Genomic DNA, 17010 nt, shown 5'->3' with positions numbered 1-17010 from the left:
AAAATCGGACTTTGAGTTCACATACAACAAAAAACTTTATAGTCTGCACATCCAGCTTTTGTCGGACGAAAAACCGGAATCAGCTGTGGAAACTAACGATCTGAAAATCGGCCAGATCATTTGTCAGACAAAATGTTTCTTTTCTGATTTTCGTATTGTGTGTATGGGCCTTTAGACATGGCCCAATTTTTGGGATTCTGCTGGTTATCAAGAAAAAGTATGTGAACTCCTTGAAATTAACTGGTTTTATGCTGTAATTTGCCATAAAATTATGATTTGACCCTCGAGTAAATAGATACCGAACATGTCATGCTTTAAAATTGCGCACGCCCATGCAGTAGTGACAAATGACGTAAATTTTACTATTCACGGGCAACACTTTAAAAGCCTTTATAGGTTACCACTTTAGATATACCCAGAAGGTCTGGTGCTATAATTACTTCCTATCCACGTTCGCGGTGATATCTCACATGTCTTAGTCCTTGTACACACGTTCAGACATTCCGACTGAAAATGTCCGATCGGACCGCGTTGTCGGATAATCCGACCGTATGTGGGCTCCATCGGACTGTTTCCGTTGGAATATCCGACCGACAAAGTTTTAGAGCTGGGCTGTAACATTTTCAGACAACATGATCCGATCGGACTTTGTCCGATCGTTTGTAGAGAATTCCGATCAGACAAAGTGCCACGCATGTTCAGATCAAATTCCTAGACCAAAGCTATTGGCTACTAGCCTGAATGTAGTCCCGTCGTAACGAAATAACGTCATCACATTCTGAACGATCGGATTTTCCGACAACTTTGTCCGACCGTGTGTATGCAACACCAGTTTCGGACAAAATCCGTCAGACAAAATCCGATGGATTTGGTTGTCAGAATGTCCGACCGTGTGTACAAGGGCTAAGACTATTGTTGTTTGCGTGCGTGTGGGACCAACGCATGCATTCACCATTGTGCATGGGGGGTGGGGGGGGGCAAGGGTTTCATTTTTTTATTTATTTTTTTATTTTTTTATTTTTACACTGTTGCTTTGCTTTTTTTTTTTATCACTTTTAGTGCTGTTGCAAGGAAAATAAACATCCTGGTGACAGCAATAGGCAGTGACAGGTACTCTTTATGGAGGGATCTGGGGCCAATAAGACCCCAGATCCCTCCTCTGCACTTAAAAAGCTTTCAAAACACCAAGATCTGTGTTTTTGAATGCTTTTGATGTTTTGCAAATGGAACTGATGACATCCAGATGAACCAGATCAAAGCCAATTGTCCTGATCAAAGCCAATTCCGGATTTCTTAGGCTATCCAGCTGGGGTCTCCTGGTGGGACGGGAGAACCTGGGCAAGCTGCGGAAGGCAGAGGGAGGTTGTAATGGCAATCGAAAGGCTAGTTAGTCATATGATTTTGGTGGCTTAGCAGACGTTGACAAGAGGCTGGTGCCAGCCATTTTCTAAGCTTTGCTGAGGTCAAACAGAGGCTCATGGGAACAATGGTCATGAGAAACTCACATCTATCCCTATGGATACCCACTCCAAGTTGCTTAAGATCTGGGATCCGTGGATAGCCTTCAATGACCATCTAGGCTTGGACCGCTCCTTGATATCCATAAGACGGCCTGCACAGTCTGAATCAGGGTGGGATGGCAGACTGGATCATACAGAAAGCTGCCGTCCACCCCTTCCCTCCTCCCCAAGGCACACTCCCCCTCTCTAACTGTCGTCTTCTTTTTCTTACTTTTCTCCGCGAGCTGTGGAAGCTCATAGGAGTCTATTCCTCACCTTTTCTTTTTTTTCCTTCAGTGCTATTCTTCCTTTCCGGGTGTTATCGCCCTTCTCTCTCCCCCCCCCCCCCCCCCCCATCTTACTTGTTTTTGAGGCAAGAGCTTCTATATGCCATATACAGTACACTCACTGGCCACTTTATTAGGTGCACCTGTTCAAAACTTGGTAACATAAATTGCTAATCAGCCAATCAAGTAGCAGCAACCCAATGCATTTAAGCATCTAGGCGTGGTGAAGATGACTTGCTGAAGTTCAAATCGAGCATCAGAATGGGGAAGAAAGGGGATTTAAGTCACTTTGAACGTGGCAAGCTTGTTGGTGCCAGATGGGCTGATCTGAGTATTTAAAAAAACTGTTGATCTACTGGGATTTTTACGCACAACCATCTCTCGGGTTTACAGAGAACATTTTGAAAGCATGGATCCATCCTGCCTTGTATCACCGGTTCAGGCTGGTGGTGGTGGTGTAATGGTGTGGGGGGATATTTTCTTGGCACAATTTGAGCCCTTAATTGAGCATCGTTTAAAGGCCACAGCCTACCTAAATATTGTTGCTGACCATGTCCATCCCTTGTCACAAAGCTCAAATCATCTCACCACTGGAAAATTAGGTCACTGTATTCCAACGGCCTCCACACTCACCAGATCTCAATCCAATAGAGCACCTTTGGGATGCAGATTGGCATCATGGATGCGCCGCCGACAAATCTTCAGCAGCTGCGTGATGCTATCATGTCACTATGGACCAAAATCTCTGAGGAATTTTTCCAACACCTTGTTGAATCTATGCCACGAAGAATTAAGGCAGTTCTGAAGGTAAAAGGGGGTCCAATCCGGTACTAGCAAGGTGTACCTAATAAAGTGGCTGGTGAGTGTACATTCTTATTGGATAGCACCATGAGTTAGGCTGATGTTGGACTTGTATATGCACCCATTGCTTTTATCCCAGTGAAGACTTATTATGTATTGCCTTCATGTCCGAATGGACTTAATACCATGTACTTGCTTCTACTATAGTTCACATTGTTCTTCTTATCACACTGTTTTGCACACAATGTTATGGGCACTTTGTAAAAATATTCAAAAATCCAATAAAATCTTTGTGATCATGGTGATCAATGGCGTTATTGTTAAACAAGGCAAGCTCAACCCTAACACTAACTTTAACCACTTGCTTACTGGGCACTTAAACACTCTTCCTGCCCAGACCAATTTTCAGCTTTTGGTGCTCTCACACTTTGAATGACAATTACTCAGTCATGCAACACTGTACCCAAATGAATTTTTTGTCCTTTTTTTCCCACAAATAGAGCTTTCTTTTGGTGGTATTTGATCACCTCTGGGGTTTTTATTTTTTGCGCTATAAATGGAAAAAAAAACGAAAATTTTGAAAAAAAACACATATTTCTTTGTTTCTGTGACAGAATTATGCAAATTATTAATTTTTCTTCATAAATTTTGCCCACAATTTATACTGCTACATATCTTTGGTAAAAATAACCCAAATTAGTGGATATTATTTGGTCTTTGTGAAAGTTAGAGAGTCTACAAGCTGTGGTGCGAATCGCACAAAATTGATCACATCTGATGTACTGGTGGCCTATCTCACTTCTTGTGACCCGAACAAGTCAGGAAAGTACAAATACCCCCCAAATGACCCCTTTTTGGAAAGTAGACATTTCAAGGTATTTAGTAAGAGGCATAGTGAGCTTTTTGATGTTGTCATTTTTTTCCCACAATTCTTTGCAAAATTAAGATTTTTCTTTTTTTTTTTCTCCACAAAATTGTCATTGTAATAGGTTATTTCTCTCACGTGGCATGTGTATACCACAAATGACACCCCCCAAAAAATTCTGCTACTCCTCCTGAGTATTACAATACCACATGTGTGGGACTTTTTCACAGCCTGGCCACATAGAGAGGCCCAACATGCAGGTAGCGCCATCATGTGTTCTAGGAACATAAATTACACATCTAACTTGTTGACTATTTATTACACTTTTGAAGCACCAGGACAATGACACGTGACACTGATGACAGATGGCACTGATACGTGGCAATGATGACACTTATACGTGGCACTGATGACACGTGGCACTGATGACAGATGGCACTAATATGTGGCACTGATGACAGATGGCACTAATATGTGGCACTGATGACACGTGGCACTTATACGTGGCACTGATGACACGTGGCACTAATACGTGGCACTGAAGACACGTGGCACTAATACGCGGCACTGATGACAGATGGCACTAATACGTGGCACTAATACGTGCCACCGATGACAGATGGCACTAATACGTGGCACCGATGACGCGTGACACTGATGACAGATGGCACTGATAAGTGGCATTGATGACACGTGACACTGACAACAGATGGCACGTTACACTGACAGGTGGCACTGATGACAAATGGCACTGATACGTGGCACTGATGACAGATGGCACTAATACATGGCACTGATGACAGATGGCACTATGTGGCACTGATGACACGTGGCACTGATGACAGATGGCACTTATACGTGGCACTGATGACAGATGGCACTGGGGACAAATGGCACTGACAACAGATGGCACTGGGGGCAGGTGGCACTGGGGGCAGGTGGCACTGGGGTGGATGGCACTGGGGGCAGGTAGCACTGGGGCGGATGGCACTGGGGCGGATGGCACTGCTGGGGGAGGATGGCACTGCTGGGGGAGGATGGCACTTTTTTTTTTTTACTTTTTTTTTTTTTAACTCGAGGCAGAACGGCTGCCGCTGCAGCCGTTCATCTCTCCCACTGTCTGTGTGAGGTGGGAGAGCGGCGTTGAGAGATGATCTCATATGTTTACATATGAGATCATCTCCCATTGTACACGCCGATCACGCTGTAAACGGCCGCTGTGATTGGCCGTTTACAGCGATCTGTGTTTGCCTGTCCCCGGGGGACACGGCGAACACAGAACTTCCGCGATGCGCGCCCGCGGCGGCGCGCATCGCGGAAGTAAACATCAGGACGTCCAGAGACGACCACCTGGACGAACGCGCCTGCTCTACGGCCGTCATTCGGCTATAGGGCGGGCGCAAGGTGGTTAATCTTTTGCTAATAAACAAGAACATGTGATTGCCAGGTTAATGCTTTAGTCGGTTATCATATAGCTTTGTTTATTAACAAAGCCATATGAGCACCAAGTAAGTAAGTCTTCAGTCGCATGCTACTATAATTCATTCTATATGCACTTGATGGTTTGGGCAGCTTACTGCCAAAACCATAAGAAGTTAAAAATACATATCCTAACCTTATAATACTGCTTAACCATTTGTAACTATTATCTCAATATAAAACTGTTCAAATTATTTTTTACTGCAGGTAACGTCAACGGTGTAACAAGCAGCGAACCACCTCCACCACCCCCAGATTCTCCTCCTGCTAAATCGGAATCCCATGGTAGACATCCCGGAGGGAGAGCAGCTACACCTCACCCTCAACAGCTGCCATTAAGAAAGACTTTCAGTGATCTTGGTCACATATTACAGCCATCAAATAATATGGACAGCACGAGTATGATATATTCAAATCCCCCATGTAATGGGGCTAAGGACTGTGCTACATCCAACTGGCAGGCAAACTCATTCAACTATATGACTTCAACAAGCCCTGTGAAAAGTGTGCAGGTGTCTGTTGCAGAGCCCACAAAAAGTTCAACTATGACCATGGCATCTCCTGGGGTTTGTAAAGGCTCAGGTTCCTTTAAAATAAAAAAGGAAAACATAGCAAGGGGTAATGGTGGAAGTGTGTGCTCAAGTGCAACTCTACCAGGACACGGTGTGGATTCACCAAAAGCAGAGAAGTACAAGGTTGTCTCCTGCCCTAGTCAGCCAGGGGCAAGCAATTTGAACAATACGTCCACCTTGCCAACAATGCACAGTGAGTGCACATTCCGAGAAAGGTCACTGTCGATGCCTACAGACACCGGTTCCCTCTCGTCAGTGGACATAACCTATGCAGACAACAGGAGAGGAAGTGGGGACTATGCTCTAAACTATCCCAGTGGGAGCTCAGAAGAGAGCACAAGTACAGAGAATGTATCTGTGATGGTTGATCAAGACAATCAAGAACGCAGAAGATCTCGAAGCATCTCCTTGAGAAAGCCGAAGAAAAAGCCTTCACCTCCGGCACGTAGTGTTTCCCTTATAAAAGATGCATCTGCACAGAAACTGCACCCGGTGTCCACTATGCCAAAGGATCAAAGACCTAAAAGCCTTTGTATTGCATTTGATAGTCAGGGACACAGTTATATTCCCACATCAATGCAGGGCAATGCCACGATGCCATCATCGAAAAGTATGCTCTTTACTCAAAACTGGAATTCCAGTGATTGCAAGTCTAATGACCTGCACAGGACATTGACAGGCTCTAGTTCTGCAACAAATACAAGTGTTATAGAATGCAGGAAGATACAGGGAAGTTCTGAGTCGCTGACATCACTTTACAATTCAAGAGCCACAACACCATCCCAAGCTTGCACAGAAGCAAGCTCAAAGATGTCATCGCCTGGTAAACCTCCTGGTTTGATGTCTCCATCTAGTGGCTACTCAAGCCAATCAGAGACCCCAACTATGATTCCAACATCATTAATTCTAGGCCACTCTCCTTACCAAAGTCATAAGGTAAGGCCTATGGTCCCTGAAAGAAAATCATCACTTCCAGCTGTTTCACCAATTGATAGAAGCCCCAGTGTCCGTCAGTCGTTTGACTTACCACTCACTCCACCAACGCATCTGGATCTAACCAGTGCAAGAAAGTCTTCAAAGTCTTCAACTTTTAGTACAAAAAACCAGACTCAGAAGACAAGTCCAGTTCAGCCAATAATGCCGATGGTCACTCAGTCGGACCTCCGTAACATCCGTCTCAGGTCAATAAGCAAATCTGAAACTGAAGACAACTTGGATATTTTAGACCACCTAGATGAACTGACTGATGAAGCTTTTCCCTTGCCAGAGAAAAAGACAAAGCCTCCAGTGGCAGAAAAACCCCCCATGTCTAGAAGGCCCAACAGCCTTTCTTATAGAACTTCTGCAGTCACACCAGAATCTCCTGTGATGTCACCCTCTTCTCCGGGAAAATACATTCGAGACCAATCATCCCCTCAAGATGCATACATGGTGATTGGAACTCTACGGCACAAGAAAAATTATGACTATGAAATTCGTATGGAGACACCTCCATCCTTAGACCCCTCTCCACCACCCGAGAGTTACTTCCAAACGAACCAGACAAGTATCTCACAGAGCAGTGCTGATGAAGATGACTATTACAGGGGAAGACAATTCCCAGACAGAATAACGTTACAGAACTTGAATTATATCGATAAAAGGAAAGTAAAGGTTCCACCACCGATTCCGAAAAAACCCAGCATGCTACACTTGCCAGTTGCCAGTCCACCACCAAGCCAAACTACATCATCTTCATCGGAACAGAGGCTATCCCCTGTTGTATCTTCAGATTCTGGAGCCTGCGCATATCCTGATATCATTGAGTTCCAGAAATATGCTGCAGAAGGAACCATTCACGCTGTACAACCTGACCTTGTATCTATGGATTCTTTTTCAGGTAACTATCACTAAGAGCAAAAGGGACACACTATAAAACTTGAGAGTTAAGTATTACCAATACAGTTAGCTTTTGGTTGGTGTGGTATAGTGATGATATCGACACAAGTACATTTCAGGCCTTGAAGTGTTAATGCCTAGTGCTAGATTTCATTTTCCATGCTGAGAAACCATCAAAATACTATGGAAAAGGAGCAGCTACCTGTCAGCGGTACAGGGGCTATTCCTTTAAATTGTGTACTAGCAAAAACTTGCCACAGCAAAAACGCACACAGAGGTTGATTTACTAAATGCATACAAGCTGTTCACTTAGCAAAATCAATGCTAATTTGAAAGGTGTATGCCCAGTTAATAAAGTGAATGTTGGTAAATAAGGTGAACCTTTGCTCACTTGAAATACCCAATTTTGTGCAAAGGCACTAGATTTAGCTAGCAATGATTGGCTATCCAAAGTGAATACAACTTTGCCTTACTTGTTAACATTCACTTTGCAACGCTCTAGTAAATCAACCCCGTTGAAAATTAAACAACTTCTGGAACAGGGGTAACACCCCCCCCCCCCCTCCCCAGTGAATGCTAAATTCTGTTGTTCCGTTCAAGAGAAAAGTCCCCATTGCAGCTAGGCTTTTTGGATTTGTGAATTATACTCAATATTGTCTACTGGTATGAATAATCATTACTATTCTCATGTATAATATACACTTTATGGCCAAAAGTTGTGACCATCACACCTATATGAGCTTGCTGGACATCCTGTTCCCAAACCCTGGACAATAAGATGAAGTTGCCCCCCCTCCTATGTGGATATAACAACCTCCATTTTTCTAGAAAAGGCTTACCATAAGATATTAAAGAATATCTGTGGTAAGGTACTGATATTGGATGAGGAGATCTGATTCCAAAGTTGTTCAGTAGGATTGAAGTTGGGTACTGTTGTTGAATAAGAAGATCTGATCTCAAAGCTGTTCAGAAGGGTTGAGGTCAGGTACTGTTGTTGGATGTGAAGACCTGGTCCCACAGGTGTTTAGTAGGTTTGAGGTCATGTACTGTTGCTGGATGAGAAGACCCCACCCTAATGTTGGCTCACCTGGCTGGTTGGATGTCAGGTCACCTTGAGGCGAGGTGACAGATGCACACCATAGGGATCAGGAGTGCACTGCAAGGTTGTGGACCCTAATGCTGACTGCTGCAGACGGGAGACAGATCCCACTGAGGTTAGAGCATAAGATTCCCTGGGGCACGGAGTCTAAGAGCCAGCAGGTGCTCACCAGAGCCTCTAGTGGTGAGGATGGACTTGGCTGCAACTGGCTCTAGGTCGCGACCCCCAGGGTCCCCCAGCTCGCACCCACAGTAGGTAACAGGAGGATAGGGATAGTGAGGGATAAAGCCAAGGTCGGGGCCACAAACAAACAGGAATAGTCAGGGACACGCCAATAGGTCAGGATCACAGGCAAACAGGGATAGTCAAGGACACGCCAAAATCGGTAACGGAACAACAGAAGAGCACACGGCAGGTAACAGGAAGCTAAACACACAAAGGAATACACAATGGTTGATCAGCAGGTTTGGCTTGCAGTGCACAGCTTAATATAGAGTTCTCTGATAGGGGCTAGGGTGGAGTCATGCCAGAGGATGGATTACAAAAGCAGTCAGGTGAGGGTCGGCTGGTCTCTAGAGATGAACACATGGAAAACAGGTAAGCCGACAAACTCTATTGCATAACCATGACAGTACCCTCCCTCTTATGAGGCCTCCCCCTCCCCCGCCTGGGTCCAGGCTTAAAGGGAAACTCCAGATGGAACCTCCTCAACAGACTAGGAGCAAAAACCTCAGATGCAGTGATCCAAGACCTCTCCTCAGGGCCAAACCCTTTCCAATCTACGAGGTACTGAAGAATGTCTTTACGGAGCCGGGAATCCAAAACTTGACTAACCTCGTATTTTAGATTATCCTCAGAGACTGGAACTGAGGTAGGGAGAGGACGAGAGGACTAAAGGCTTTTTAGGAATGGGTAAGGGCATGAGAAGATCAGGAGCCTGAGCTGGGTCCCCCAGACCCTTAAAGATGAGCTGGGCATCTAGAACAGGACCACCAGACTGGGCAGAGGTCAGTGGATCCCTGAGGTCAGGTTGGTTAGAAGGTGACATGTCACAAGAGTCAAGCTGGATAGCTGAAACACAAACAGAATGCAGAGAACCCTGAGAAAAAGATTGAAAACCCCACCTGGCCGAATGAGGCAGTCTATCCAAAGGATGGATTGAGCCTCTTAAACGGGTTTGAACGGACATAGTAGCAGTAGGGTGAGGCCGGGTCACCGAAGGTCCTGAACAAGAAGCAGGAAGCTCATTGGGCATGGGCTGGACTGGCATAACTGGTGCAGAGGCCGACTGAATAGTAATGTCAGGTGTAGCCACCATCTCAATTGCATCACAGGGCATAGCAACTGTGGAACTTGCAGACAAGTTAGCCTGGCTGTGCGTCCAAGGGAGATTAGGGACAGGCAAAGGTAAATGGTTATGCAAACTGGAGTGAAAGATCGACTCAGGTTCATAGGTGGACCCCTCATCCAGAGTACCACATGACCTAGAGAGTGCATCAGTCCGACTATTGCAGGACGCATCCCAGAGATCGCTATATACAGCGGGAAGAGCAGAAGATACTGGGATGGTGGTAACAGGAAGTTTCTCTTTTGGGGTACCCTTGAGTAGGCAGGAAGAGGAACAGGAGTTACACCAAGCCAGGATCTGTCCAGCAGACCAGTCAACGTGTGGAGAATGGAGCCGTAACCAAGGAAGACCTAATATGATAGGAGATGAAGCCTTAGGTAAGACAAGGAAGGATATCCACTCCTGGTGGAGTGTCCCTACTGACATCTTAACAGGAAGAGTCTGGAAGCGGATAGGGCCCCCTGGGAGAACAGTGCAATCAATCGCCAAGACCACCAATGTTGTTGTAAGGGGCAAAAGGGTAAGTCTCATGGAGGATGCAGTGTCCCAATCCATGAAATTGGCAGCGGCTCCGTAATCCAGATGTGCTGAGACCGAATGAGAGGAAGCACCGACATGAAGCAACGCAGAAAGGAGAAGACGAGAAGGTGAAGGTGATATTTCAGGGTCTAATACTCTACCTTCCAGATGTATTAGCCCTGAGCGTTTTTCCAGATGAAGAGAACACGTGTCACGGAAATGACCTTTGGCCCCACAATAGAGGCATAGGCCCAGAGTTCTGCGCCTAGCACGTTCTTCAGGAGATAACTTAGTCCAGCCCAACTGCATAGGTTCCTCAGATCGAAGAGAAGGGACTGGGGGCTCAGGCTGCCTAAAGAACGGGGAGTGCTGGCATCTTTTTTCCAGGGCCCTCTCCTGAAAGCGAATATCGATCTGGTTACACAAGGTGATGACACTGTCCAGATCAGCAGGAAGGAATCTTCCTGCTAATTCATCCTTCACTCTATCAGAGAGGCCATGTAAAAAGGTTGCAACTAGGGCCTCATTATTCCAGCTCAATTCAGCTGTGAGGATACGGAACTGAAGAGCATACTGTCCCACAGAAGCGGACTCTTGACGGAGACGTAAAAGAGCACTAGCCGCTGAGGAGACACGACCCGGTTCCTCGAAGACAGGCTAGAAACCACTGGATCATTCAGTTTCCACAGAGGGGCAGCCCAAGCTAGCGCCTCGCCGGACAGGAGGGATATAATATATGCTACTTTCGCCCGATCGGACAGGAAGTTTTGGGGCTGAAGTTCAAAATGAATTGTGCACTGGTTAACTAACCCCCTGCAAGCCTTGGAGTCCCCAGAGAAACGGCCGGAGCTGGTAGTTGTAATGAATGTGTGGCTGCGACTGATGCGATAGGTGCATCGACAGATAGCGGTTGAGGTTGTCGAACCGAGGGTCCTAATGAGGCCTGAACCTGTTCAACACGGGATGCCAAATCCTAAAGGAATCGCATCACCTGGGTCTGATGCGATTCTTGGGTCTCAAGTCTGCGAACTAAGCCCTGCAATGGGTCATCTGCAGATAGTGGCACATCACCTGGGTCCATGGCTGATCAAACTGTCAGGTCACCTTGAGGTGAGGTGACAGAAGCACACCATAGGGATCAGGAGTGCACCGCAAGGTTGTGGACCCTAAGGCTGACAGCTGCGGACGGGAGACAGATCCCACCGAGGTTAGAGCTTAAGATTCCCTGGGCGCCGAGTCTAAGAGCCAGCAGGTGTTCACCAGAGCCTCTAGTGGTGAGGATGGACTTGGCTGCAACTGGCTCCAGGTCGCGACCCCCAGGCTCCCCCAGCTCGCACCCACAGTAGGCAACAGGAGGATAGGGATAGTGAGGGATAAAGCCAAGGTCAGGGCCACAAACAGACAGGAATAGTCAGGGACATGCCAATAGGTCAGGATCACAGGCAAACAGGGATAGTCAAGGACACGCCAAAGTCGGTAACGGAACAACAGAAGAGCACACGACAGGTAACAGGAAGCTAAACACACAAAGGAATACACAATGGTTGATCAGCAGGGTTGGCCTGCAGTGCACAGGTTAATATAGAGTTCTCTGATAGGAGCTAGGGTGGAGTCACGCCAGAGGATGGATTACAAAAGCAGTCAGGTGAGGGTCGGCTGGTCTCTAGAGATGAACACATGGAAAACAGGTAAGCAGACAAACTCTATTGCATAACCATGACATTGGACCTGGCTCGCAATCAGTGATCCAATTCATCCCAAAGCTGTTCAATAGGGTTGCTGTCAGGTACTGTTGTTGGATGAGAAGATCTTGTTCTAATTGATAACCCAGTTCATCCCTAAGCGGTACAGTAGGGTTAAGTTCAGGTACTGACATTTAATGAGAAGACCTGATCCCAAAGATGTTTAGTAGGGCTGAGGTCTGGCCTCTGAAGGCCACTCAAGTTCCCCTAAACTGGTCAAAGCAAGTCTTTATGGAGCTGGCCTTACACGATCAGCCATGCTGGAACAGAAAAGGGCCTTCACCAAACTGTTGTCACAAAGTTGGAAGAGCAAAAATGAAAAAAAAAAAACTTCACAAGCTGTGGCTTTACCATTACCATTCACTGGAATCAACTTCATTAAACTTATAGTGTGATTATTTATTCAGTCCAATGTAAATGAGTTCTTGGAGTCTTAGTTTGTAATATTTTTGTATATTTGTTTCATAGGACCATACACAGACTTACCAGAAGACAGCAAGTGTGTAACAAACAAGACAGCTGAGTCCATCACTGAAGATGATGATGAGGTGTTTGTCAGTTCACGAACCACAGAAGATTTATTTACACTCATCCACAGGTACATCAAGACTGTTTATTTCTGGCACTATTATGGCGACTAAATGGAGCTGACGATCACTGTAAATAAATATATATTTTTTACTATTATCATCAGCTCCATCTAGTGGTCACAATGTGGTATTTTTCTGATTCCCTCTATTCTGTATTAAATAACATTCAACCTGGAAAAAACAAAACAAAGTCTAATAACGTTTGATTTTTCCCCCATTTACACAGTAAAAATGCAGTTTCACAGGACGATGGGCTCTGCAATTTTATTTTATGTACACCACTAAAAGTAAGCCAAGAATCTGGGCATGGGCAGGGTTCACTTTGACATGCAGCCTGCAGGAGCCCAAGGTGTTCATCCATCTGGTAGGTACAAAAGGAAATATTTAGGATGAGAAATCACATGCCAGACTTATTTTATCTGCCTTACTTTTCACTACCTTGAAAAAAAACTGCAGATGATCAGAAATTCAATTTTCAGGTCCCTGCTTTGTACTCAGCCCACACACAGCTGCAGCTAAGATCCCTGTGATCAGAATGAATTGGGATATTATGGAGTAGTGATGGACGAACTTCCGACGGGACGTTTCGCGAACGCGAAACGCGAACGGACACAAACGTTCGCGAAAACGACCGTTCGCCGCGGGCTCCATTGACTTCAATGGGAGGCGAATTTCGCAAACCTTTAGGTCGAATTTGCGGCCACGGGGTAATTATTAGGGGGTAGCACGTAGTCCCACCACCTGGACAATAGCATAATACATGTATGAGGTGAATTTGGGATCGATAACTACAAGCATTTTTTTTTTATTTGGGAAATTGTTCTGACAATTCAGGACTATGGAGCTAATGAAGGCAATGGAGGAGAGGGAAGGTCAGGGACCAGGGTAGGCAAACAAGAGGGTGCAGGAGATACAGAGCACTGACAGCAGCACCGTAATACAGAGCACTGACATCAGCACCGTGACATACAGCGCTGACAGCAGCTCCGTGACATACAGCGCTGACAGCAGCTCCGTGACATACAGCGCTGACAGCAGCTCCGTGACATACAGCGCTGACAGCAGCTCCGTGACATACAGCGCTGACAGCAGCTCCGTGACATACAGCGCTGACAGCAGCACCGTGACATACAGCGCTGACAGCAGCTCCGTGACATACAGCGCTGACAGCAGCTCCGTGACATACAGCGCTGACAGCAGCTCCGTGACATACAGCACTGACAGCAGCTCCGTGACATACAGCGCTGACAGCAGCTCCGTGACATACAGCGCTGACAGCAGCACCGTGACATACAGCGCTGACAGCAGCTCCGTGACATACAGCGCTGACAGCAGCTCCGTGACATACAGCGCTGACAGCAGCTCCGTGACATACAGCGCTGACAGCAGCTCCGTGACATACAGCGCTGACAGCAGCTCCGTGACATACAGCGCTGACAGCAGCACCGTGACATACAGCGCTGACAGCAGCTCCGTGACATACAGCGCTGACAGCAGCTCCGTGACATACAGCGCTGACAGCAGCTCCGTGACATACAGCACTGACAGCAGCTCCGTGACATACAGCGCTGACAGCAGCTCCGTGACATACAGCGCTGACAGCAGCACCGTGACATACAGCGCTGACAGCAGCTCCGTGACATACAGCGCTGACAGCAGCTCCGTGACATACAGCGCTGACAGCAGCTCCGTGACATACAGCGCTGACAGCAGCTCCGTGACATACAGCGCTGACAGCAGCTCCGTGACATACAGCGCTGACAGCAGCTCCGTGACATACAGCGCTGACAGCAGCTCCGTGACATACAGCGCTGACAGCAGCTCCGTGACATACAGCGCTGACAGCAGCTCCGTGACATACAGCGCTGACAGCAGCTCCGTGACATACAGCGCTGACAGCAGCTCCGTGACATACAGCGCTGACAGCAGCTCCGTGACATACAGCGCTGACAGCAGCACCGTAAGCAGCCCCAGGAGGAAGTCAGCACAGCACAGGGATGGTGTGATCCCCTCATAATAAGAACCCCCAGGAGGAAGTCAGCACAGCACAGGGATGGTGGGAGCCCCTCATAATAAGAACACCCAGGAGGAAGTCAGCACAGCACAGGGATGGTGGGAACCCCTCATAATAAGCAGCCCCAGTAGAAATATGACACCGCTCAACCTCTTCAAAGAGGAGGGTAGGGGCATATAGTACGGTGTGCTTTTTTGGGTCAGGGAAGTGAGCCAAATGAATTAAGAAGGTCTGTGTGCTTGATTCCAAAAATTGTTTATAGACATATACATGGTCTACTGATCACATGTGTTGAATTCCTCCGAGATCCATGCCTCATTCATTTTTAGAAATGTGAGGTAGTTAACACTGTGGTGAGCTAGGCGAGTACGCTTATCGGTCACAATCCCCCCTGCTGCGCTGAACGTCCTTTCGGACAGGACACTGGATGAGGGGCAAGCCAACAGTTCGATTGCAAATTGGGCAAGCTCTGGCCAGAGGTCAAGCCTGCCCACCCAGTAGTCTAGGGGTTCATCACTCCTCAGAGCGTCCACATCGGCCGTTAACCCAATGTAGTCGGACACCTGACGGTCTAGGCGTTCCCTGATGCTGGATCCGGATGACACCTGTCGATGGGTCGGCTGAAAGAATGACCTCATATCCGAAGTCACCAACACATCTTCAAACCGGCCTCTTCTTGCAGGCGCTGTTGGATTGGTACCCGCAAATCCTTCTCTGGGAGTGGGAATTGCTCCTCTGCCAGCGCACGCAAAAGCAGAATGCAGCATTTCTCGAAGCAAGGCCTGGAAGTGCTGCATTCTGACAGCCCTCTGCGACGGCGGTAACATTTCCGCCATTTTGTGTTTGTACCGGGGGTCTAAGTACGTTGCCACCCAGTACTGGTCCTTGACCCTCATGCTTTTTATACGGGGGTCCCTATTAAAACACTGGAGCATGAAGGCCCCCATTTGCACTAAAGTGGAAGCGGTGTGGTGGCCTGGCTCCTGCTCATCATCCAGGATAATGTCGTCCTCTTCATTCTCCTCTCCCCATCCTCGCACAACAGGGATCCCAGAAAGGTTTAAAGCATGCTCTTCTTGCTCCTGCTCATCCGCCCCGGCACCATCCTCCTCTGACTCCTCATCAGACTCCTGTTGTTGACTTGTCTCAGATAGAGTAGCCCCCCCTGGGAATTCATCCAGCATTGCGACTTCCTCATCTTCCCGCTCCTGCTCCTCCACAGCCTGATCAATGACACGACGCAATGCACGCTCCAGAAAGAAGGCATAAGGTACCATGTCACTGATGGCGCCATGGCTGCGACTGACCAGTTTGGTGATCTCCTCAAATGGCCGCAGAAGTCTGCATGTGTCGCGCATGAGCAGCCACTGGCGCGGTGAAAAAAAACCCAGCTCCCCAGAACCGTTTCTTTCGCAGAGTTCATACAGGTAGACGTTAACTGCACGTTTCTGCTGGAGCAGCCTATCAAGCATATAGAAGGTTGAGTTCCATCGCGTCGGGCAATCGCAAATAAGACGTCTGACCGGCAGATGGTGTCGCCGCTGAATGTCAGCAAGGCGAGCCATGGCCGTGTAAGATCTTCTGAAATGGGCCGAGATTTTCCTTGCCTGCCGCAAGATGTCCTGGACCCCAGGGTATTTGACAAGGAATCGCTGCACGACCAAGTTTAAGACGTGTGCCATGCACGGCACGTGCGTGATTTTGCCCTGTTTCAATGCGCTAAGCAGATTGGCACCGTTGTCACACACCACTTTACCAACTGTCAAATTGAGCGGTGTTAGCCACTCATCTGCCTGTGAACGCAAAGCTGAAAGGAGTGCCGGGCCAGTGTGGCTCTTTGCTTCCAGGCACAACAGACGCAGCACGGCATGGCAACGTCTCACCTGGCATGTGGAATAGGTTCTGGGGAGCTTGGGCGGTGCAGTGGAAGAGACGCTAGCAGCGGAAAAGGAGGAGGCAGCTGAGGAGGAGAGGGAGGAGGATGGAGTAGGAGGAGGAGAAGAAGAGTCAGGCCTGCATGCAATCCGTGGCGGTAAAACCAAATCTACACGGGTGCCACGGGTTACATGCTTGACGGCCGTCAGAAGGTTCACCCAGTGGGCAGTAAAACTGATATACCTTCCCTGCCCGTGTTTGCTAGACCACGTGTCTGTGGTCAGATGTATCTTGGCACCGACACTGTGTGCCAGAGATACATTCACTTGCCGCTGAACATGGCCATATAGCTCTGGGATGCCCTTCTCTGAGAAATACTTCCTTCCTGGGACCTTCCATTGTGGTGTTCCAATGGCCACAAATTTGCGAAAGGCCTCCGAGT

General features: G+C 47.5%; 1 protein-coding gene across 4 annotated transcripts in view; it reads left to right on the top strand.

The window, feature by feature from the left end:
• NHSL2 (NHS like 2) overlaps positions 1 to 17010 on the top strand; it is a 407780-nt gene that overhangs the window by 371153 nt on the left and 19617 nt on the right. For 3 of the 4 annotated variants that reach the window (XM_077465163.1, XM_077465165.1, XM_077465166.1), the window contains exons 6-7: positions 5139 to 7382; positions 12558 to 12687. In XM_077465163.1, the coding sequence (XP_077321289.1) occupies positions 5139 to 7382; positions 12558 to 12687 (2374 nt within the window). Of the gene's footprint in view, positions 1 to 5138; positions 7383 to 12557; positions 12688 to 12905; positions 13044 to 17010 lie in introns of all 4 variants that reach the window. The other variant, XM_077465164.1, reaches the window with a different exon arrangement.

This window comes from Lithobates pipiens, unplaced genomic scaffold, assembly GCF_037356315.1.
Source record: "Lithobates pipiens isolate NorthernLeopardFrog02 unplaced genomic scaffold, aLitPip1_a1.2 Scaffold_1, whole genome shotgun sequence".
NCBI classification, from domain to species: Eukaryota; Metazoa; Chordata; class Amphibia; order Anura; family Ranidae; genus Lithobates; species Lithobates pipiens.
The sequence above is the reverse complement of the archived record's forward strand: the minus strand, read 5'-3'. Positions and strand labels throughout refer to the sequence as shown.